General features: G+C 49.5%; 3 protein-coding genes and 1 non-coding gene across 6 annotated transcripts; 1 reads left to right on the forward strand and 3 right to left on the reverse strand.

Annotated features, from left to right (window-relative positions):
* Window positions 1–244: 244 nt before the first annotated feature.
* SEC13 (SEC13 homolog, nuclear pore and COPII coat complex component) lies at window positions 245–6,963 on the reverse strand. The gene is made up of 9 exons (XM_059856889.1): window positions 6,589–6,963; window positions 6,270–6,314; window positions 5,185–5,300; window positions 4,608–4,759; window positions 3,920–4,053; window positions 2,991–3,124; window positions 2,386–2,506; window positions 1,451–1,597; window positions 245–1,084 (listed from the first exon to the last, which is right to left on the reverse strand). Exons 1-9 carry the CDS (start codon window positions 6,961–6,963, stop codon window positions 974–976), a joined length of 1,335 nt encoding a protein of 444 aa, XP_059712872.1. The 3' UTR covers window positions 245–973.
* Window positions 6,895–20,697, forward strand: LOC132332484 (cullin-associated NEDD8-dissociated protein 1-like). 3 transcript variants are annotated; one of them, XM_059856881.1, is made up of 15 exons: window positions 6,895–7,029; window positions 9,149–9,292; window positions 10,523–10,677; window positions 11,087–11,210; window positions 11,856–12,112; window positions 12,722–12,827; window positions 13,915–14,060; window positions 14,221–14,513; window positions 14,917–15,058; window positions 15,647–17,152; window positions 17,506–17,601; window positions 18,293–18,462; window positions 18,572–18,736; window positions 19,033–19,140; window positions 19,346–20,697. In XM_059856881.1, the coding sequence occupies exons 1-15, from the start codon at window positions 6,962–6,964 to the stop codon at window positions 19,571–19,573; spliced, it is 3,708 nt and encodes a 1,235-aa protein (XP_059712864.1). In that variant the 5' UTR covers window positions 6,895–6,961; the 3' UTR covers window positions 19,574–20,697. The 3 variants fall into 3 exon arrangements, with proteins under 3 accessions (XP_059712864.1, XP_059712865.1, XP_059712866.1); XM_059856883.1 differs by lacking the exon at window positions 6,895–7,029 and adding an exon at window positions 9,944–10,014 and having other exon boundaries at window positions 9,153–9,292; XM_059856882.1 differs by lacking the exon at window positions 19,033–19,140.
* A 117-nt stretch (window positions 20,698–20,814) lies between these two features.
* On the reverse strand, window positions 20,815–22,690 carry RPL32 (ribosomal protein L32). The gene is made up of 4 exons (XM_059856891.1): window positions 22,560–22,690; window positions 21,911–22,011; window positions 21,535–21,716; window positions 20,815–20,988 (listed from the first exon to the last, which is right to left on the reverse strand). The coding sequence occupies exons 2-4, from the start codon at window positions 22,004–22,006 to the stop codon at window positions 20,859–20,861; spliced, it is 408 nt and encodes a 135-aa protein (XP_059712874.1). The 5' UTR covers window positions 22,007–22,011; window positions 22,560–22,690; the 3' UTR covers window positions 20,815–20,858.
* Window positions 22,075–22,210, reverse strand: LOC132332542 (small nucleolar RNA SNORA7). The gene has a single exon (XR_009487924.1). It is a non-coding gene; the product is annotated as a small nucleolar RNA SNORA7 (small nucleolar RNA).
* Window positions 22,691–22,732: the final 42 nt, after the last annotated feature.

Raw genomic sequence — 22,732 nt, forward strand, 5'->3', positions numbered from 1 at the left:
AAAGAGCAATGGCTTTCTAAAGCCTTGTCTTGTGATGTACTATTACAGGAAAAAACAAAAAACAAAACAACAACAACAACAAAAAAAAACAAACAAATAAAACACCACCAAAAAAGCCAAACCCTTGGAAAGCCAATTACATGGATGGGAAGATGTGACTGTGGCTTGGCTTGGCTGAAGACACACTGTAGATTGCCTTGAAAAGACAGTCCTGTGAAAAGATTATTTCATACAGCACATCCAGTTTTAACCAATAGGATTTTATTCTGTTGGTATTCTCAACAAAAAAAAAAAATCCAAACAACTGAGGTACAGTACAGAAGTGTGACTAAAAAAAATAAATCTTCAAACCATGGTTTGATTTACTGGTGTTGGTTAAAAAACCCAGTTTGAGATTATTATATAGCAGAAGACATATGCATTCCACTACTCCTTTTCATCTTCAAGAAAGCAAAAAGACTTTTACCAAACACGTTATTTTCAGAAAGACACAAGTACACCGTCACTGTTAACAGCAGGGCTAGCTAGCACACTACCAGCTAACCCGAGAACTCCACCAGCCCATTTCCTCACGTGAAACAAAGTTCTGGTCTTTGAGGGCACAGAGCATCAAGGAGTATCACACCTCGTTGTTTTGACAGTTTCCCCCTTTTCTGTTGAAGTGCATGAACTCTGACCACAGCACAACCCAAATATAGCAAAGCCAGAAAAGCAGGGAATAATTCCTACAGTATCAAGGAGTAGTATCAGGCACAGTACTTGGCTATACTGTTTATCTTAAATTTAAGGGAATGTCAATTAAAGCTGATTATCGACATATTGTAGCCTCCCAGTAATAGAGTGCTCATAAAATTGGATAATTGTTTCCCATGTTCATGTCCAGTTTAGATAAAATCAGTTCTCATCCAGCTAAAGATACATTGCAAATCAGGAACAGTGATCACTTGTTGCAGCTGGAGTATTCCATTGTGCATCACTGCTCATTCTGCTGCCCTTCTGTCACTGCAGACACCCCTCCTTGGCCCTTGTTCACGTCGCTGATACACGCCCACAGTCCGTCCACCGACTCCTTCCACAGTGTCACCTCAAAAAAGGAGCAGGAACAGCTTTCAGCTTTAAACAAATCCTGTTTCCCCTTTTCTTGTAGCTACCACAGCATGGGTTTGGTGATAGTCTGCAGTCATATGTGGAGAGTATGTGAATTGTCAGTATCCCACAAAATCAAGCTCAGCCTGCATTTCTACCCTCCAGTAAGGACTCAGAATGCAGTGCAAGCAGTTTCCAAAGGTTATGGTCTTCCTGCCCTCCTGGTTATTCAGAAGAAAAAATGCTCCCATTGCAGCAAAGGAGACTCTATGACAGCCTTGTGTTAAACACATGACAACAGTTTCATCTCAGCTCCTCTGGAAACAGGGTGCACACGAGTAAAAGCCAAGGCAGCAGTACTCACTTTGTTGTCTCCTCCGGATACTGCAAGGATGTTGGCAGTGATGGACCAGCTCACGTGCCAGACAACATCATTGAACTTGTGCAGCAGCTTTGGCGACCAGGAGTTTCCAGAGGCATCGTCACACGTCCAGATAAACACTCGGCCATCCTGCAAAAGCACAGAGACAAGGCTGGGCACAAGAAACATAACCCTGAACTTCCCTTGGAGCTACACTTCCAAATCACAGCTCACGCACCACCCTTGATGTGTCTGCATGGATTTGTGCTCAGCACAGCAAGGGGCTGTCTCCTTGCTATAGATAAAGGCAAGGCAGGACCACAGCTCTGATGAGAAAAACTACCAACAAACAATGACTTGCAAATACCAGAGAAGAGCCCCCAAAATACATAGGTATCAGCTGAAATACTTCCCCAGAATGAGATTTTGTTTTCCACTCACATGGCAGGAGCTCACTAAGTAGTCTTCTTGATGTTAAAAAAAAGCATTTACAGATTAGCAACAAGAACATTGACAACAGTCAATATAAAGGCTGACGACATCAGAGCTGATTAAGAATGCCAGTTATTAGAAAACAGTATTTTTAGAAGGAAGTTCAGTAAATTTGATCCCAAAACATTAAATATGACATTAGTTGTAAGGTCTTCCTCCTAGTGAGACCATCCTGCTCATGATTTTCCAACCAGAAGCCAGTTTTTGGTACAGAGGCACACACACACATAAACCTTTGTCCAGAAATGCTTCTATTGGGCTTCTGAGATTGGGAAGAACAGGAGTCAAAGGCTCTTATGCAGAGACCCAAATATAGCAAAGGATTGCTAAGAGGACCTGTTACAGCAGCTCTATCCCTACAGTTCCTTCACTAGAGAAACGGGGAAGGAAGCATGTGGAAGTGAGCACACCTAGTGCCTGGCTCTGTCGCTCCAGAGAAACCTCACCTGTGAGCAGCTAGCAATGGTGCTGGTTGGCAAACCTATGGACGGAGCCCAGGCCACGTCTCGTACCCAGTCACTGTGAGCCTCCAGCTTCTGCTCTTCTTTCCACTGACCCTCTTCTTCCCTGAAAACACAACTATATAGTCAGAAGGGTAGCGGCAGCCTCCTTTATCATTTCATGCCCTGCTCGGGAAGGCTTTGGATTGTAGCATTCAAACTCCTTGTTCATCAATGCAATACAAAGCACAAGTGTTCCCTACTTCTCCAAAAATCTCTGGCTTGAACTGACAAAATCCCCTCCAGGGGACAGAAAGCAGCACAGGCAAAGATGTTCTGACCTCCAGTTAATGTCAGAAATTTGCTATTACCAAAGTGGTAACCAAAGACCATTACAAACCCACCCTTGGAGACAAGATCACACAGGGCTGGCACAAACTGCAAGAATCATGGGAGATATTGTGCATCTCCAAGTATCCATTTTTAAAACACTTCTCTAAAACAGTAATTCGAAGATGATACAATAGGGATGCCAAAAATATTACTTGAGATACTAACAGGGACACTCAAAGCCTAAAGTGTCAGGTTTTATCTGGCAACAGGGCACTTACTTCCAGATCTTGACCAGGTTGTCACAGCCACCAGATGCAAATCTTTTGATGTAGTTTGGCTTTTGACCAGAGGGTTGTTCTATAAGGCTTCCTGGTACAACAGCAGGAGCCCAGCTAACTGCATTACATCCAATCTAGTTAATGAAAAACATCACTGTTAAAAGTTGCTTACTTTAATTAACTAAATAAATAGATAGAGGCTACTGAGAGGGTGAAGAACATGTAGCATACTCTCTATTGAGAAAGGGGAACAAGCCCATCTCAGAAAAACTGAAGTCTTGCACAATGCTGGATGAATATCGGATGAATAAGAAATCCAGATGCAGAGTAGCCTCACTAAGGCACTTACTCAGAAAGCCTGAGGTAGCTAAGCGTATTTGCACACAAAATAGTTCATCTTGGATGTGCAAATAGAGGAGACAGAGACAGAAACTGCAAAGACAAAAGGCACACACAGTTGCTAAGATTTAGGAATACAGGAGTAGAAGGAACCTTTGGTCCTAAGCTGAATTTCTTTCTACTGGGGGCCACTGCCATTAGCTTATTATATTCTGCTTAAACAAAAATCACCACAATTTTGGGAAAAACAAAATTTTCCCAAAAACGGTGGTGATTTTTCCAGGTGGTGCAGGTATTATTAGGACCAAGGCCATTTCTTACCAGGTAACTTTCAGCACTGTGTTTAACAATAATGCCCAATAAACAGGGATTGCCAGTGCTGTTTAGTGAACTTCATCGTATTTCCACTTCATTTTAGCGACTAAAAAGTATACCTGCCTACTCTGAATGAACTGAAACTATTCTTGGTTCTGGATGTTTCACATAATTTCATTGCATTTCAGTATTTATCTACTCAAGCCGCTGAGGTATCACCTTGGTGTTATCTGCAGCTCTGGGAACTCTGGGCTGCTCCAAAGGACCAGACTCACCGTGTGTGCATTGCTGATCTTTTTGACTTCCCACTGCCCATCACCTGTGTAGCTCAACAAGGAAATGGCCCCATCAGAGCTCCCACAGGCCAGGATCAGTCCATAGTCGTGTGGTGCCCAGCAGACAGAATTCACTAGGAAGGGCAAGACAGACCGGATTACAGCACAGGGCCTACCTAAAACTGACGGAACAATTCACTGACTGGTATCAGTGGCACTGTCACCAAAAGCACATGGCTTTGAAAGCTGAGAATGAGTCAAAGTTCAGCAAAAGCCAGCCAATTAGCATTGTTTACTGGGTAACAGATCTGCATTGGGAGGGTAAATCATCTGAACAAAAGAGTTTCAATTTTAAAACAAAGTACAGCATGATAAAATGCAGTCTAACTGGAAACAGACAGTATTTTCCTCAAGAACTCAGTTCCCTGCCATCTTTATTTGAAAGCTGACTTATTTGTATAACAACACCTACAGACACATGGTATGAATCAGTAGGGGCTTATCTAGCAATACAACCTTAGGGAAATATCCTGTTAGTGCTGAACACATTTGCTCTCTCTTCAGTTTTTATCCTTTACTTTTTGACAGAGGCTTTCTTCCTTAACACTAACAGATTTATTTCAGTCTTACCCAAATCCCCTCATCTCCTCAGTCTGCCTTCCCAGCTCCACACTCCAACCCTCCATACCTGAAGAATCATGTCCCGTGTACTCGTAGGTCTTTTCCCAAGTGCCATTTTCTTCCTTCCAGATAATAACCTTCCTGTCATAGGAGCAGGAAGCCAAGATATTCCCATACATAGGATGAGCCCAGGCAACCTGCCACACGGGACCTTCATGCCTGCAAGAAACAGCATCATTAGGAAAAGGTGAGAGAAACCCCTTCCAGCTGCAGCTGCCTCATAGACCACCATTGTGAATTGCTGCCCTGGGAGGGATTAGAGCTCTGACAAGAGGAATGAGTAATGCTAAGATGGCAATGTTAGTGCCCTGACACAGGGCTCTCACTGTCACAGAAAACAATTCACATTTGTATCAGTCCCTGTTACTTCTTGAAAATCACAGGTGCAAAGTACTAAATGAATGACCAAGCCCCACTGTGCTTCCCACTGGGGCTCTGTCCCCACCCCAGCTCTGAGAAGTTCTTCAGCACAGTCTTGGAGGAGTTCACCCTAGAATTCAACCTGCACTCTGTGCTGCCCAAGGACAAAAGGACAAAGCATCAAGATTTTGCCCTGATTGACCTCTCATGTTGTGACATCTCACCCCCTCAGGTCTGCAATGAGGATCTGCCCCCCGTTGCGGACATCGAAGATCTTCACGGAGCGGTCTGAGGAGCAGGTCGCCAGGCGTGTGCCGTAGTAATCCATCTGTGCATCATGCTGCGAGGAGAGCAGGGAGAGCTGTGCTCAGCACGGCACTCGGCCTGCTGACCGGCCACTGCAGCACAGCCGCCCCAGGCCCCACACACCGGGGCCAAAGGACCGGTTTTAAACAATCCAGGCATGCCACACAAGCAATTTGTTTCCCCAACTGCTTCTTCAATCACTGTACAAATGTTAAACGGAAGGAATCCAGGGAATTCTGAGCAACAACCACAGCATTTTCATGACAGGGAATTCAGGCTGCTGACTACAAAGCAGTGACCAGTTATGTATTTCTGTTTCTTAAAATGTGAAGTGGGTGTACAAATACTGCTCTTAATTATATTTAGAACTTCACCATCACCGAACCACAGAATCTTTAAGGCTGGAAAAGACCTCCAAGGTCACTGACTACAACCTTTGACCGACGGTTGTCACTTGTCACTAGACCAGAACACTGCGTAACACATCCAGTCATTCCCTGAACACCTTCAGGGATGGTGACTACACCACCTCCCTGGGCAGCCCTTTCCAATGCTTGATAGCCTTTTCTGTGAAGAAATAGTTCCTGAAGAATTAGGCTCACCAAGCTGGGCTCCTTCCTTCAACAAATTACTTTCCAACCTTTCTTCCTACCCACATTAATACATCTACTCCCAGACACATTCACTTAAAGGAAAACCATTTTTATCAGCTGAAGGTCTGTAACAGCAAATATAGACACATCTCTATTATTTCACAAAAAAGGGCAGAAACAAGCCCTCACATGAAAATTAGGATTTTAAATAATTTCCCCTTTCCTCCCAGCCAAGTTTTTCTCCCCACACAGTAAAAAATGGCAAGATCAGGATCTCAGACAGCATTCTGCATCCAACACCCCACGAGTGTGCTCTTTCACGAGCTCTGGGGCTCTCTCTCACAGAGAGCCCCAGAGCAGCTCTGTCACAGCAGTCGCCGGACCGGCTGAGCGGCCCCCCGCAAACTTACGATCATGTCCTCGTGGGACGTGTCCACCGTGTTAATGACCGACACCTGCGGGGAGAAGGAACAGAACGAGCTCAGCGCAACAACGCGCGGCCGCGACCCCTGGAGCCCCGCTCCATCCCCGGCCGCCCAGCCGGGTCCGGTGTACCCTGTGCCGTGCCCGGTGCCCCGTGTGCCGTGCCCCGGGCTGCCCGGGCCGCGACGGGAGGCCGCACCCGGCTGCGCCCGAGCCCCGCACCGGGACGCCGTCGGTTCCCCGCTCCCTCCTGCCCCGGCCCCCCGGCGCTGGCGGCGGGCCCGGCCCCGCTCGCCCCCGCCTCACCATGGCGGCGGCGGCCCGCGGTGCTCCCGGCCCGGCCTCTGCCCGCGCGCTCAGACGTGGCACGCCGGTCCGCGCACAACCGGCCCCGCCGCGCCCCGCCCGCCTGCGACGGCGTTCCGCTCGTGCCGGGTTCCGGGGGCGGCCACTGCCTTGGCTGGGCAGGGAGAGGGCGAGGGGCGGGAGCGGCGACTGACCTGTCCTGCCCCGGGCGCCGCGAGCCGAGCCCGCCGAGCGGCCAGAGGCACTGCCGGGGCCCGGACAGAGCCCTTCATCGGCCCTCAAAGCCCTCCGGCCCGGCTTCTCCCGCCGCCTCGGGGCCGCCCGGCACGGAACGGATCGGGCGGCGACGCCGGGCCCCGCAGTGCCCTCCGCCATGGCCAGCGTCTCCTACCACATCTCCAGCCTGCTGGAGAAGATGACCTCCACCGACAAGGACTTCAGGTGTGGCACCACGGGACAGGCCCCGCGGGCCGCAGCCACCTGCGAACGGCGCCCCGGGGCCCTGGGAGGAGGGGGCTGCACAGAGAGGGGTCCTGCCGCGCCAGGAGCGGGTGCGCAGGAGACCTGAGATTTGCATCAGTTGTATTTACGGGGTATCTAGCCGACTGTGTCCTAGCTGAGGGAAGATGTAGAGAAGCTAGAGGAGCTCCCCTCCCTTGCCTAGATTGGTGCCTGATGAAAGTGGAAGGGGAAATAAGTCTGGGCAGCTGTGCTCCAAGTTGTTATTTGTTTTGTGAATAAAGAACATTGTAGCAGAAATGCTTCTAGTTTGTTTTGATAATTTGTGAGATAGTCAGTGCGTTAAAAGGGGTGAGTAGACCCCCGTGTCCCTGGGTGATCTGGGTGATGGCTGCTGCACATACTGGTTCTGCTCAGGCTGCTTGGAGAACTTTTTCTGTGTTATGGGAGAATGTGCCTTCCTAACAGGACTGAGATGCTTTTATTTCTTTGTTTATGTCAGCAGAAAAGTTGACATCTTTTTAGGGTTAGGTGGATGGCTCAACATGTAGGGCGCTCTATCAAAAAGTAATTAAAACTGACATGTATGAAAGATTTCACTCCTTAGTATATTGTTCTCTCAGTATCAACCTGGAAGGTAATGTTTAGAGTTACTAACCCCTCTCTTAGATAGAGGGGTTAGTAATAGCCTAAAAGTAGGTTGATTTTTGTAAAAGCTGCTGATGTTCTCAGACGTTAAAATAGGTACTTTATAAAGAAGTCAGTGATAGAGCAGTTGTACAAACAGTTTGTTCAAAGAATTTACAGTTAACACTCCAGAGGAGATGTGCCCAACACCAGGCACATCTTGTCAGAGGTGCTGCAGGGCCACTTCCTCCCAGCACATGGCCAGGCATGACCTGTTATAGGGCCAAGTTTCCCTTGTTCCCCTCACAGATGGATGTGTTGGTGAGATCTCGAGGTCCTGGGGCAGGGTGGCAGCAGGCAGCGAGGCCAGAGCGGGATGTGCAGCTCATGGCCATAATTGGTCATGCTGGTTCGGCACAGACGCTGAACTGCAGAGTGCAGCTGAAGAGCTCTGGCAGAATCAGAAATAGATTGCACGTTAACATCTTAGGGCACGTTACCGCTGTTTGCTCACTCTGGATTTTGGGCTGGCTGGGGAGCACCGCAGCACTCCCTCGTTCAGGATGGACCTCACTGCTGCTCAGGAATGGGCTGGCAGATTGAAGCCTCAGACGATGACTTGTACATGAGAGCTCTTGTGTGCTGAATGAGTGACATCAGAGCCTAATTTAAAAAGGAGCTGTCATTTTCTAACAAGAGAGAAGGACTTCATGGTTCCTGTCAGACATCCATTCTGTGCAGGGCTAACATTGGAAAGCAGCTGACACACGATAGCCGCACTGAGATTTCTTAGAACTTCAGACTCCTGTATACCAGCACCTTTTGCTTTCCTGCTCTTGGGAAAATAGATACTTTCCAGAATTTCTCAATATCCATTCTGTTCCTGTTAGAAAACTGACTGTGAATTGGGTCTTTGTTTGTCTTTCTAATCTGGAGTGATAAATACTTGATTGGTTTTGCTCACAGCAATCTAAATATAATGTGCAATCTAAATATAATAGTGCACTTCTGAGGTGTAGTTTGCATGGAGTCATTACTTTGTTTTTTCATTTTTGAAACTGAAAGGACTTGTCCATGTCTGGGTTCATACTATCAGTGCTAAGTTAGCCAGAAAGAACAAAGCCAGGTGAATTCTTAGACCCCAGACTGCTTTTCCTAGGCCAGGTGAAAATTTGGTGAAAAAAGCCATCATGATTTTTTTCTTGCATAGTTAACCACCTTGATTTAGTCACTGAGAAAAAATACACATGCTGAGTGCCATTTTTAGAGCTTTTGTTTACCTGATCCCTGTTAGGTAGTTATCTACTTGTAAGATAGCAGTAATTTTCCTTTTTCTTAGGACAGTGTTGTAAGTTACTCTTTGGTAGTGTGTTTTCACACAAGCACCAGCTGCCAAATTCTGCCCAGGTGATGCAAAGGTGATGCATTTGTGTCTGCACATCAGCCAATCCACTTTCTCCCTGTGTCCTTTCAGGTTTATGGCCACCAATGACCTGATGATGGAACTGCAGAAAGACTCAATAAAACTAGATGAAGACAGTGAGAAAAAAGTTGTGAGAATGCTTTTGAAATTGCTGGAGGACAAAAATGGGGAAGTACAGAACCTTGCTGTCAAATGGTAAGAGCCTAGACAGTAATAGCCATGTTCCCTGGCACCATCAAAGCCATCACAGACTGCAGAGAGTGTGAGAGCAGAGCCTGGCCTTTCACACCTCCCACAAACCTCCTTTGCAAGGTACTTTGCCCTCTGTTGCAGGCACTGCAATTTCTCCCCATGTAGACACTCACAAGGGATGTGCACACAGATACCTTTGTAGCAACAAGAGATGATTTTGGAAGTACTTCAGTGTTCCTGTTATAAACCTTACCACATGGAAGGCGGAGCCCGAGGATTTTATTTCTTCAGGGAGAAGCACACTTAAAAATTTTGCTCATCAACCTCTTGACCTCTCTCAGGCTTTGAAATACAGTGCTGAATTTCTCCATGGATCTGTCTTTGATAGCAATGGTACTAAACATGTACAGCTCTTATGAGCTTTAATTTCAGGTCCAAGTCCTTCTCTTCAAGGGAGTTTTCACTGAACTTTATAATGCACTTGGATTTTTTTCCCTGCCTTGACTCTGAATGCAGCCTGTGCTGTTGCTTTGTCTTTGACCATTCCCATATTTTTTTAATCCAAGTGAACAAAAGTAGCAGGTTCCTCTTTTAGTGAATCCTCTGATAAAGGGATCCTGCTGCTGATACGTTCTTTCCCATCTCTTTCCCCAGCATGGCTAAGTGGGCGTGTTCAGTCTAGAAATGCCATTGAATGGTTCAGTTCACCCCAGGGCTCCAGAAAGGTGGGCCATTTAAAGACAACTTTGGGTTCCTCTATTTTTTCCTGTTGTGGATCCTGTTCATATTCCCTTCTTTTCAACCATGTGCTGCTTCTATCCCTGTTCTTTCCCTGTTATCTTTGGCCCTTTCTTTTTGATTCCCACTGTCCTGACTTCTTTTGACTCCTCTCTCTGCCTGGTTTGGGTTGGTTTATTCTGGGTTTTAAAGTAAAACAGCTGGGCACTGAGCAGAGGACCATCTTCTCAACTTCTTTGCCTGGTTATCTCTGGTTGTATCTGCAGTAAGTCCATACTCATTGCAATCTGTCATCCATCCAGAGTGTGATAATAAGGAGGCCTCAAAATGGAACCAGGAAAATTTCCTTGCCGTGCCTGCGGGAGGTGCTTAGAGCAGAATGTCAGTCATTCCCAGATAGGTGGCCAGGATCTTTAAGAAGGAGCAGTGTGACGGTTTGAAGGACGTGGACAGTTGGATTAGGCCCTTCATCCTGACTGGCTTCTCGTCCCGCAGCCTGGGCCCGCTGGTTGGCAAAGTGAAGGAGTACCAGGTGGAGACCATCGTGGACACGCTCTGTACGAACATGCTGTCGGACAAGGAGCAGCTGCGAGATATCTCCAGCATTGGCCTCAAAACAGTTATTTCTGAGCTGCCACCAGCTGCCACAGGTACACTGTCCGTCCCCACTTGTCACTGGGGGACGGGGAGTCCCAGCCTTTGGCAAAGGGGGGAAAATGTAGAGTCCAGAGCCTAAAAGTTACCCATTCTTTACTCACCTGCCAGAGGACAATCTTTGAAATCAGGGGAGGGACGGTAGAGCTGAGGTACCAATGGGATGAAATGCAGAATTAAATGAAAACTTGAGCTGTATTTGGAGCTATGTATCCCAAAAAAGCATCAGCTTTTCAAGGGATACCTGAGGCTCCCAGCAACAGGATTTTCCTCTGCAGCCATCTCATTAATCTGTCCTGATTAGATCTCCCAGTGATCATTTCTTTTTTCAGTGTACAAGGAATTGAATGGTTCCTAGTGGCAAAAAGTGTTAACTGACAGCAGGGAAAAATATCTCTCTTGCAGGTTCCACCATGACAGCAAATGTGTGCAAAAAGATCACAGCCCAGCTGACAGGAGCCATTGGCAAGCAGGAGGATGTGTCTGTGCAGTTGGAAGCTCTTGACATTCTGTCAGATATGCTGAGCAGGTACCAGGGAATTTCCTTCTAGGATCTGTGCATAGAAGTGGACTGCAGGGATGTGTCTGCTTTTGATTTCTTTATTTCCCTAATCCTATTACTGGGACTTAAAAACACAGGATTTGGTTGGCTGCTCCTAGGGAATATCTGAGTAGAGCAGGTCCCCAGCAGGGATGAGAGATAACATGCCAAGCCTTTCTGTGCTTGGGAATGGCAGTTCCTCTGGTGATGGAGCCCACAGAAGCTTAGCTCACACAAACATGGAAGGCTGAGGGCAAAGCAGGGAGGTTTATTTTAGCCCTATGAGCCCATCACACATGCATTTTTTTTTTTTCCCCTGGCTGCCTCTTGTTGCTTAAGTCAGAGTGACAGTGTCGTATGTCATCTGCATGCAGGAAATTATTAGCACACCCTTGGGTCTTCCAGAAGGACACAGTCAAAAACTCCTCCACAATGGAGACAAATTACCTCTCCCTGTGTTTTACAGACCAAGTCAGTGTTCAGACCAAAATGACAAACCCATCCTTCTCCTCCCCCTCCCCACAATGTGCATGAAGTCTCCATAGCTGAAGGATTTTCAGATTTGTTTCTGCCAAGAGGGATTTTTTCTGAAGCCTTTGACTTTCACCTTGCGCCTTGTTCTGTTCATTGCAGGCTGGGAGGAACACTCTACTCATTCCATTCCTCCATCCTGACCTGCCTGCTGCCCCAGCTGACGAGCCCCAGGCTGGCAGTTCGTAAACGGGCCATCATTGCCCTGGGGCACCTGGTCTTGACCTGCAGTGGAAACATCTTCTCAGAGCTTACAGAGCATCTGCTGGCAGAGCTGAAGAGGAACGAGTCCACATCTACCACCAGGACGTACATTCAGTGTGTGGCTGGCATCAGCAGGCAGGCTGGGCACCGCATAGGTAGGATGAGCACCTTGAAATGGTGCTGGGAAATGTACATGCATTTTAGAGCAGCTCCTCTTAGTGGTAAAAGAAGAGTGTTCATTGTTCTTAATGTATTAGTGGCTTCTGCTTGTGATCCCCTCTGTGGCTCTGGTCTGGTTCTCTGATCTCCACTTGGAAAAGAGACACCAGAGTATCTCTCTGGCTGTCCTTCGCTAGTGACTAAAGTCTTCCCTCAAGATCTTGCAGCTCTTGCCTGTTTGAATTAACACCTCTGTGAACCAGATCAGTGGATTCACCCCTTTTTAAATGACAGAGGGGATGGCAACATATTGTATAACTTGTCTAAAAGACCTGCCAGAGTTGAGATTAGGTTCTAAGAGATCTCTAATGACAGCTCTTCTGTGAGTGAAATGCCAACAAGGGGCTGCAGACAGGGAGCGGAGATTGGCTGCTGAAAACCAGCACAGCTGGTTTTGGTGGGCTGCTGGCACCTTGCCCGTGAGGTCTGGGGCAGGAATGCTCCACCAGGCACAGGAAGGAAGTGGCAGCTGGCTGAGTTCTCAGCTGCCCAGGTGAGTGAAGGCTGGAATGGATTTTCTCTGCTGTTTGCTTTGTCTTTCCCAGGAGAACACCTGGAGAAGATAATTCCTCTGATTGTTCAGTACTGTAACGTGGATGACGACGAGCTGCGAGAGTACTGTTTCCAGGCCTTTGAGTCCTTTGTGAGAAGGTGTGTGCCCTTGGGGAATGCCTCTGCACCATCCAGGGCATCCGTGTCCTCCTGGTGTAAATATCCATATATTTAGCATCCTCGAAGGAGGGCCTTCCTGCATGTATTCCTGTTGGGAAGACAGTTCACATACGAAGTCTCTTCTGCACATGCAGAGTTGGACTGGAATCATGAGCTGCTTTACCTCAGCATGTGAGGCTGTCCTTCTGTATTGGTTTTGCAGGAGTGGGAGTTTTCCTTGTCTTTGGAGTGTTCCTTAGCCAGAGGGAACTGCCTGGCTCCTGGTGGCTGGAGGGAGCTGGAGGCAGTGAGGGGGTTGGGCAAATGAACTGCTGAGCTGCAGCTCTCCTGTCATTTGGTCAAACACTGCTTGGAAAAGGAGCCCTGCAGAGCTCCTGAGGTGGTCTCCCGAGGAAGGGAGGATTCAGCCAGGGTGTGTATGTGTGCATTGACACATACAGGTAACCAAGGGCCACCATCAAACCACAGCTGAAATGCCAATAGTAGGTCAGTAGGTTTATTTCGTTATCTTGCTAATAATACTGGGTGACAGAGACACATGGGGCCACAGGCTCTGTTTGGCTTAGTTATCCCAGCTGAGAGAAGGGCAAGGGGGCCTGCTGCCTGCCTCATTCTAACAAAAGGCTTCCTGAATGTCTGTGAGAGTGCATTATCTCTCCCCAGGAATTGTACTTCTGAAAATAGGCAGAGGATGAACAACATTAGGTATAAAAAATGGAGTTTTTCCACACTGACATCTTTAGCATTCCCAGTTGCAAGGTCACTTTAAGTAAAACTATTCCCTCCTCTCCAAATCTTCTGGTTTTAACTCAGTCCTCCCAACAGGGTGAAGGCTATTTATTTATTTATTTATTTATTTATTTATTTGTCCTAAAAAAATTATTGCTTCCTCCCCATAGGGGAATGTGGCCTTGCTTCATGCACAGCAGGAAGAAACATCTTTGGTTTAACTCATATTATCAAAATGGTCTTTGAAGCACTTTTTGATCCTTTTGAGCTTATTATTATTTGGATATTTAAAACAGCGTAGTCTCCTATTAACTCTTACAATTTTCATTTGTGATAGATGCCCTAAGGAAATGGACTCTCACATCTCAAGTGTGATGGGACTGTGTTTGAAGTACATTACCTTTGACCCAAACTACAACTATGATAATGAGGAGGAAGAGGAAGAGATGATGGAAACTGAAAATGGGGAGGATGAAGAGCAAGGTGCCTGCTTGCGAGGATGGCTGTGCTCAGCAGAACACGGGGTTAACATTTCTCCCCTTCCTGCTTTCTCCTCCTGGAGAGGGCAGCTCTGAGGATCAAGTGATCCTTTAGCTCCAGTTTTCTCATAATTGCACCTTGTTTCCCCTTGTGTTGTTTCTAGAAAGCGACGATGAGTACAGTGACGATGACGACATCAGCTGGAAGGTCCGCAGGGCTGCGGCCAAGTGCCTGGAGGCCATTGTCAGCAGCAGGCATGACCTCCTGCAGGACTTCTACAGAACTCTCTCCCCAGCCTTGATAAGCAGGTTCAAAGAGAGGGAGGAGAATGTCAAAGCTGACATCTTTAATGCTTACATCTCCTTGCTGAAGCAAACACTGCCTACCCAGAGCTGGCTGCACTCTTCGGATGCCTCTGGCAAGGATGACGTTCCCTTGACAATGCTTCAGAACCAGGTGTGTGAGCAGGTGGTGGCTGGGTTAAATCACAAAGCAATGAGAAGTAGCTACCTTAGGAATGTGGCTAGCTGAAGGGGCCCTGTGGCAGGCATCTAGAGGGCCCCAGATCCAGAGAGGGCTGGCTGTTTACTGTCTTCTGCCATTCCTGGGGGAAGAGAGCTGGCACAGCACAGGAGTGTGGGAGTACAGCCAGCACTGCTCCTCCACCAGCTGTGGCATGTGTGCAGCTGGGGCAGGGTGGCTTCTGGGTGAAGTGTCTGGCTGGTACCTTACTACAGCTGTTGCTCAGGAAACTCACTGAATAAACTGTGGTAAAAATGTACCAGAGTGAGCCTCTGAGAGCAGCTGGGATGACTGATGACTGAGGTGTACCCTTTTCATTTGCTTCTCCGAACTGCAGGTTCCCAACATCATCAAGGCCTTGCATAAGCAGCTCAAAGAAAAGAGCATAAAATCAAGACAGGGTTGTTTCAGCCTTCTGACAGAACTGGCCAGTGTTCTTCCTGGCTGCCTGGCAGATCATATACCTGCACTTATCCCTGGTAAGCTTGTCTATGGTCTGGGGTGAAGCAGCAGGGCTGGCAAAATCCATTCTGAACACATGTGCTTCTTGCCTGTGTGTTCCAGTTTTACTCCTGTGAGTTATTCTGCTCAGCATTAGGACAAACACATGAAGTTCTGCTCTGTGCTGATGTGCTGAACAGCTCCCAGATTAATTCTGGCCTCTGCACTGAAAGCCAGGAGAACAACATGAAGTTCAATTCCACAGTCCCCTGACAAGATGCTTTTGGGAGGGCCTATTCCAGCCTCCTCTGAAAGCAGCTGGAATTGTGCTGTTACCACACTGAGATCAGAAATACACATGCCACTTCCTTTTGCAAAATGCAGTGGCATTTAAAAAAAATTTTATATTGACTAATTCTTTAATTTGCCCCAACACATTTTTCTCTGAGCTCTCTGGCCAGTGGGCTTATGAAGCTTCCCACTGCTGGGAAGCTCAGGTCTCACCTTTGCTTTTGGTGTGATTGTATGATGAATATGAGAAAAGTCTTCTGTGATTGTCCCTGGCTGGATCCATGAACCTCGTTCTTTGGGAAAAATATGACATCATGATATTTTCTTCTGCACAGGTATTGTTTTCTCCTTGGCGGATAAATCCAGCTCCTCCAACATGCGGATCGACACACTGTCCTTCCTGCACGTCCTTCTCTGCAACCACCAGCCAGAGGTATTTCACCCTCATGTCAAAGCCCTGCTGCCTTCTGTTGTCACCTGTATTGGAGACCCCTTTTATAAGATCACGTCAGAAGCTCTGCTGGTAACTCAGCAGCTTGTGAAAGTTATCAGGCCCTTGGACAAACCTTACACCTTTGATGCCAAGCCCTACGTGAAGGATGTTTTCCCTGGTACTCTGAAGAGGCTGAAGGCAGCTGACATCGACCAGGAGGTGAAGGAACGTGCCATCTCCTGCATGGGACAAATCATTTACAACTTGGGAGACCATTTAAGCACTGACCTTCAGCCAACCTTGAAGATATTTCTGGAGAGGCTCAAAAATGAAATCACCAGACTGACAACAGTCAAAGCATTAACCTTAATTGCTAGTTCTCCACTTAAAATAGATTTGAGACCTATCCTAGGGGAAGGTCTCCCCATTTTAGCTTCCTTCTTGAGAAAGAATCAACGTGCCTTGAAATTGAGCACTCTGAATGCTCTGGACATCCTGGTGAAGAACTACAGTGACAGCCTCAAGCCTGCCATGATTGAGGCTGTGCTAACAGAGCTCCCTGTCTTAATTACTGAGAATGACATGCACGTGTCCCAGGTGACCATCATGTTCCTCACGACTTTGGCCAAGGTTTATCCATCCTGTATCTCCAAGATCAGTGGCTCTGTCCTTGCTGAAATCTTTCAGCTTGTCCACTCACCTTTGCTTCAAGGAGGGGCCCTGAACGCCATCATCGACTTCTTCCAGTCTCTGGTCCTGACAAAGACGGCTGCCGTGGGTTACCCAGAGCTGGTGAAGCAGCTGACAGCACCCGTTTACTCCTCGGGCTCGGCCGGGGCCTCGCTGACGTTGCACAAACAGGCGTATCACTCCATCGCCAAGTGCGTGGCAGCCCTGTCCTCAGCCTGCCCAAAGGAAGCCCCTGCAACAGTGAACCAGTTTGTGCAGGATGTGAAAAGTCCCAAGTCCAGCCCTGCTGTTCAGGTGCTGGCTTTCCTCTTCCTGGCCGAGGTGGGCCGCACCACGAACCTCAGTGGTCAGAGGGAGCTCAGAGCCGTCATCCTGGAAGCGTTCTCTTCCCCCAGCGAAGAGGTGAAATCCGCCGCCTCCTACGCGCTGGGAAACGTCAGCGTTGGCAATCTGAAGGAGTATCTGCCCTTCATGCTGAAGGAGATCGGAAGCCAGCCCAAGCGGCAGTACCTGCTGCTGCACTCCCTGAAGGAAGTCATCAGCTGCTCCCCAGCTGACAGCCTCACGCCTTATGTGGAGGATATCTGGGCTCTGCTCTTCAAGCACTGTGAGTGCACCGAGGAAGGGACACGCAACGTGGTGGCAGAATGCCTGGGGAAGCTGACTTTGGTGAACCCTGCTGAGCTGCTGCCCCGGCTGAGGAAACAGCTGTCAGCAGGTAATGGGTAGGGCAGTGACCAGAGCAGGGAAATGCTGTCTTCTGGTGGAAATTCATTTTGTAAACTGCTTGTGGCTACAACAGGGAGCAAAGCCAGTTGAGAGGAGAGCAGGTAATAAGATGGATCTCTCTGCAAGGGGGATCAGAGGAGCACTGGTCTACACAAGAGCAGGAAAGTGCAGGGAACAGAGACTACACAAGATTCAAACACAGAGTTGATAAGAAGAATCCTCTACTCCCTTATCTCTGTAACACATGTATAACAGGAACAAGGGCAGAATATGTACTACAGAGTTACAGCAGTGATTTTCTCTCTTGATTTTTCACTGTTTTTCTTCCCCTCTTCATTGCAGGCTCCCCACATGCCCGGAGCACAGTGGTTACTGCCATCAAGTTCACAATTACAGACCAGCCTCAGCCTATTGATGCTCTCCTGAAAGGCTGCATAGGTAGGCTGGTTTGGACAGGGGTGTGAGCTGGGGGCATGGGACATTGGATGTTGTTAGCAGCTCAGAGATTTTCTATTCCTGTGTGAACCTCATCTAATCCAGTTAGGTTTTATCAGTGTTTCTCAACTTTTGGGATTAAACAGCAACACTTACAGTGAGTCCTTGCTAATTGCACTGATGCGTTGCTCTTGGGCTCATCCCATTGCTTTTTAGAGTGCTTAAGTTCTTTCTGCATGTAAACTCAGAATTCCAGCACCCCACAAAAAGGATCTTCAGAAGTATAACCTACACGAGGAGTGTCTGATGTCCAGGGAGCCCACAAAAGGACCTGCTGTATGAAACAGACCCTTCTGTTTCAGAGAAGTTTGATTAGATGGGATCTCAGCAAGAAAAATCCCCCACAACTTCCTTGAGTAACAAAGCTTCTGATTTGACTTTCGGGTAGAGTAGCTAGAGTCACATAATTTGTTTGTATGCCCAGATGCAGGATAGTCGTGTTTCTTAACTGTATCCCAAACGGAGGGAAGAGAAAGCATCTCAAATGGCTCTGACAGACTGTGCTACTAGTTGTTTTACCATAAATGCTGTCATAACCAGACTCCTTGAAATACATCCCAATGCACTTTAAATTACTGCAGAAATGTTGCAGCCTGTTGGCTGCAGGACTGACTGATATGTTCTTATCCCACAGGTGACTTCTTACAAACTCTGCAAGATCCAGACCTGAATGTTCGCCGTGTGGCTTTAGCCCTGTTTAATTCTGCTGCTCACAACAAGCCTTCTTTAATCCGGGATTTACTGAGCACAGTCCTCCCCAGCCTGTACAACGAAACCAAAGTGCGGAGAGAGCTCATCCGGGAGGTAACGGGGCTCGGCAGGGGCCACACGGTGACTCACAGCAGCCTGCGGGGCCCCGACAGAGCTGCTGCTGTCTGCTTTGGTGACAGCTGTACTGTTTGTCTTGGTTCAGGTAGAGATGGGGCCATTCAAGCACACAGTGGATGATGGCCTGGATGTGAGGAAAGCCGCTTTTGAGTGCATGTACACCCTGCTGGAAAGCTGCCTGGACCGGCTGGACATCTATGACTACCTGAACCACGTGGAGGATGGGCTGAAAGATCACTATGACATTCGGGTAGGTGCTGTGCCCTGATTTTCTGTGTGGGGCCTGAGCTGCAATCAGACTGTGTATCCCCAGAGCCCCGTGGTGCAGTGTCCCCAGGGCTGTCAGCCCTTTGCAGACACCTGCAGCATTGCACACACCTGGGTCAGCTGCAGCTCCAGCCCCTGGCTGCCAGGGGTGCGCTTCCAGCTCTTAGCAGAGCCCCTTGCACGAGTGCAGAGGAGCCCAGCTCGGTGCGGGTACAGCCCAGCCTGTCAGCAGAGCTGGCTGCCCCGGAGCACCAACACGTTTTCTCCCCTCCTGCCCAGATGCTGACGTTCATCATGCTGGCGCGGCTCTCGGTGCTCTGCCCCAGCGCTGTGCTGCAGCGGCTCGAGCGGCTGATCGAGCCCCTCCGGGCAACCTGCTCCACAAAGGTGAGAGCAGGATGATGCAGGGCCCGGGGTGGGTCCTGCCTGAAGCTGCCTCTGCTCCTGGCCCACTCCCTCAGTGCTGCTGAGCCGCCCACTTCCCTCACTTCCCCAGCTGGAAAATTCTCTGCTGGCTTATGCTGCTGTGTTGGTTCTGTGCCTGTATGGGCTTTTCTAAATGCCAACTGAAAACGGGGCTTTGGATTTGCAGGTGAAAGCTGGTTCGGTGAAGCAGGAGTTTGAGAAGCAGGATGAGCTGAAGCGCTCAGCCATGCGGGCAGTGGCTGCTCTCCTGACCATCCCTGAGGTGGAGAAAAGCCCAGCAATGGCTGAGTTTTCATCCCAGATCAGATCCAGTCCTGAAATGGCATCACTTTTTGAGAGCATTCAGAAAGATTCTGCTTCCCTCCCCACCTCAGAGTCAATGGACATGAGCTAAGATGTTTTTCCCCACCACCCTCCTGCCTTGGGATGCCTCAGCCAGACACCAGCTGAGGGGAAGAACAAATGCCATTGGGCTACTCTTCTGCCACAGTCAAGTCCCTGGGCAGCCCCAGGAGAAACTGGGGATGGTGTGTTAAATGTGACAGCTGGACATGACTGGCCTGATCCAGCTGCCTTCCTATCAGACACCTCAGAGAATTGGAATGAGACCTGAGATCAGGGAATACAGCCTCATGTAGGGGAGGGGCTGGAAGATGAATATTCCCATTTTTTTCAGGAAGTTGTAAGGGGTGCACAAAGCATTCGCAGTTGTGATTCCATGAACAATGGAAATTACCTCCTCAAATGCTCCTTACTGCAGTACAGAGGTTTTTAATCACTGCACACGCACTTTCTACCTTAAATTGCCCAAGAATGTATTTATAGTGTTTAACTAAAAAACATGGCTAAAAACTGGAAGCCATGTCTTTATTGAGTTCATCCCACAGGCCTTTTGGGAAGGGAGACTTGCACCTGCCAAGCTGCTGAGGATGCACAGGGCAGGGGGGTTACCTGACATCCCCACCCTCCTCCTGGGGCTCCAGTTTGGCATTTGGGCAATATGAAGCTTTGTTGCTTGGCTTTCTTATTTATGGTTTTGACTGCAAAATACCTCAGCTGTTTTCCCTGAGGGATGATTACTGTTTCAGTGAAAAACCCTCCTTAAAGCTTTGCTTTGCACTAACACTGGCTTCTCTCTACCCCTGGAGCACCTTGGTGCTGGTGTCACCAGCCACAAGGGTCTGCTGGTCCTGGTCATGTATGAGCAGCAGGCCAGGGGTCAGTGTCACAGTCACGGGGCTCAGAGATGGCAGGCAGGAGCCAGGGGTGCAAGCACAGTCCCTCGTGGCTGCTGTGCTCAAATCCTGCTTTGGGCAAGAGAAAATGCCTTAAAAGATAAAGGCTTAAGAGCCAACTAGAGAATGAGGCAATCATGACACATTGCTCTAGCCATGAACTGCTCTGTGCTTTCTTTTATATTTTGACAGAGTGGCTGATGTGAATAGTGTTTATAGTGCTGTGTGAAAGGACATCTGTTGTCTGGGTGGTTTAGAAAATAAAGTACACTTTGAAGCTGTGTGCCCCGATTTCACTGTCATCACTATGACACTGCTCCTTGAGTGCCCCTGACAGCAGAGCCTCAGAGCCAAACACAGGCTGCTGCCCCTCCTGTGCCCATACGAAAAAGCACCCGAGTTGGACTGAGGCTTTATTAAATACACCTGGTGCTGCAGAGGCTGCTACTCGTTCTCCTCGCTGCGCAGTCTGGCGTTGGGGTTGGTGATCTTGATGGCGAGCTGTGCGGCTCTCTCCACGATCACCTTCCTGTTCTTTGAGGACACGTTGTGGGCAATCTCTGCACAGTACGATCTGTTGGAGACACACAGCATTGGCCTTGGCTCCAGCAGCACCCAGAGCTGAGGCAAAGCCCTCTGGAGCCAGGCCACCACGGGAACGCATTGGAGCTGTCCTGCCAGCAGTACTCAGGCACAGCTGAGTTCGGGGGTGTCACTGCACGGGCACTAAACCATGACTCCCACCCCTCACTGTCTGGCCTGAAGCAGGAGCTCCAGAACAGCTCGGCTTTTACTGTGAATGATTCAGTCAAAGGTAGTCATTACTGTTCTTACTACTTTGTAGCAAAAACAAGCACTGGAGCAGACTTGTGCCCAGGTGTGACCCAGAGTCACAGTTCTGACGGTAGTTACCAGTGATATGGCACAGCCTCGCTCGCCACCGTTGTGTATTTTTGCCAAGGGGATGAGATTGCCAGCCCCAAGGCCTCTCTGTGCCCCCACCCTCCAGCAGCAGTGAGGGAATCGTGATGGCATCTGTGCTTTTAAAGGCAATGATTTTCCTCGTTTCCCCCAACCATGCCACCTCTCCCAGGTGGGAGTACAGCCCCCACACACTCACTTGTTGCTCATCATCAGCACTTCCAGCTCTTTCACATTGTGGACCAGGAACTTTCTGAAGCCTGTGGGCAGCATGTGTTTTGTCTTCTTATTGCTGCCATAGCCGATGTTGGGCATCAGGATCTGTCCCTTGAAGCGCCGGCGCACTCTGTTGTCAATGCCTCTGGGTTTACGCCAGTTGCGCTGCACAAATGCAGAGAGCAGTTAGGAAACGAGAGCACCCTGAACATAGCTGGCCTGAGGGCTGCCTACGCCCGCCTCCACGCTCCCTGCCCAGCTGCTGCAGCTTGGCACCATCCTGCTGGGCTTCCCTTCACCACCTACACCAAAGGCACCCCAAAAGTTCCTGTTCTGGGGAAGCTGCAGCAACTCCTCACCTTGATCTTGACATAGCGGTCAGACTGGTGCCGGATGAACTTCTTGGTTCTCTTCTTGACGATCTTGGGCTTCACGAGAGGCCTGAGGGCAGGCATGGTGGCTGCGGGACAGAGTGGGGTTAGCGAGGGGCGTGCCCAAAGTGCGGTGCAGCCCCCCAGGCCACGCGTGTCGCAGACTGCCTTCCCCCAGGGGCCACGGCAGGCCGGTGAGGGAATGGGTCTTCATCTGCTGGGGCTCTTCCTCCCGCCTCCGAAGCTGGCAGAGCACTGGAAGCTCTCCAGATGCGATCCTGGGAGGTGCCGCGGTGTCATCCCCGCGGCCCTGCGATGCTCCTGCCCGGAGCCCAGCGCCCGGCGCCGTACGCCGTGGACATCAACAGCGACCCCCGTCTCCACCCGCCCACGCTCCAGAGGCCCCGGCCTGGCTGGTGACCGAGCGCGGCCGCGGCGGCCCCGCCGCCGGAAGGGCCACGGGTGAGGCCCCAGCGCCGCCCATCCTCCGCAGGCAGAGGACCGGTGCCGACCCGCGGGAGCCGCTTTCCGCGCCCCGGAAAAGAGATGCGGCGGAGGGGAAGGGAAAGGGAAGAAACTGGTCCGTGCCAGAAGCGCCGGGGCCCGGATGGCCCCGGATGGCGCGGCCGGGACTCACCGGTGCCGATGGCGCGTCCACCGCGGGCCGGGCGAGAGAGGGCGGGGCACCGCGCGCAAGCGCTTATGGGACACGCGGGCGGTCCTGGCAGGGGCGTGTGGCGCTGTGGCGGCACACAGGGCAGCGGCACCGGCGGGAGGCGCGGAGGCCAGGCCACCGCCGCGGCGACGTGC

This window comes from Haemorhous mexicanus, chromosome 11 (genome assembly GCF_027477595.1).
Source record: "Haemorhous mexicanus isolate bHaeMex1 chromosome 11, bHaeMex1.pri, whole genome shotgun sequence".
Lineage (NCBI taxonomy): Eukaryota > Metazoa > Chordata > Aves > Passeriformes > Fringillidae > Haemorhous > Haemorhous mexicanus.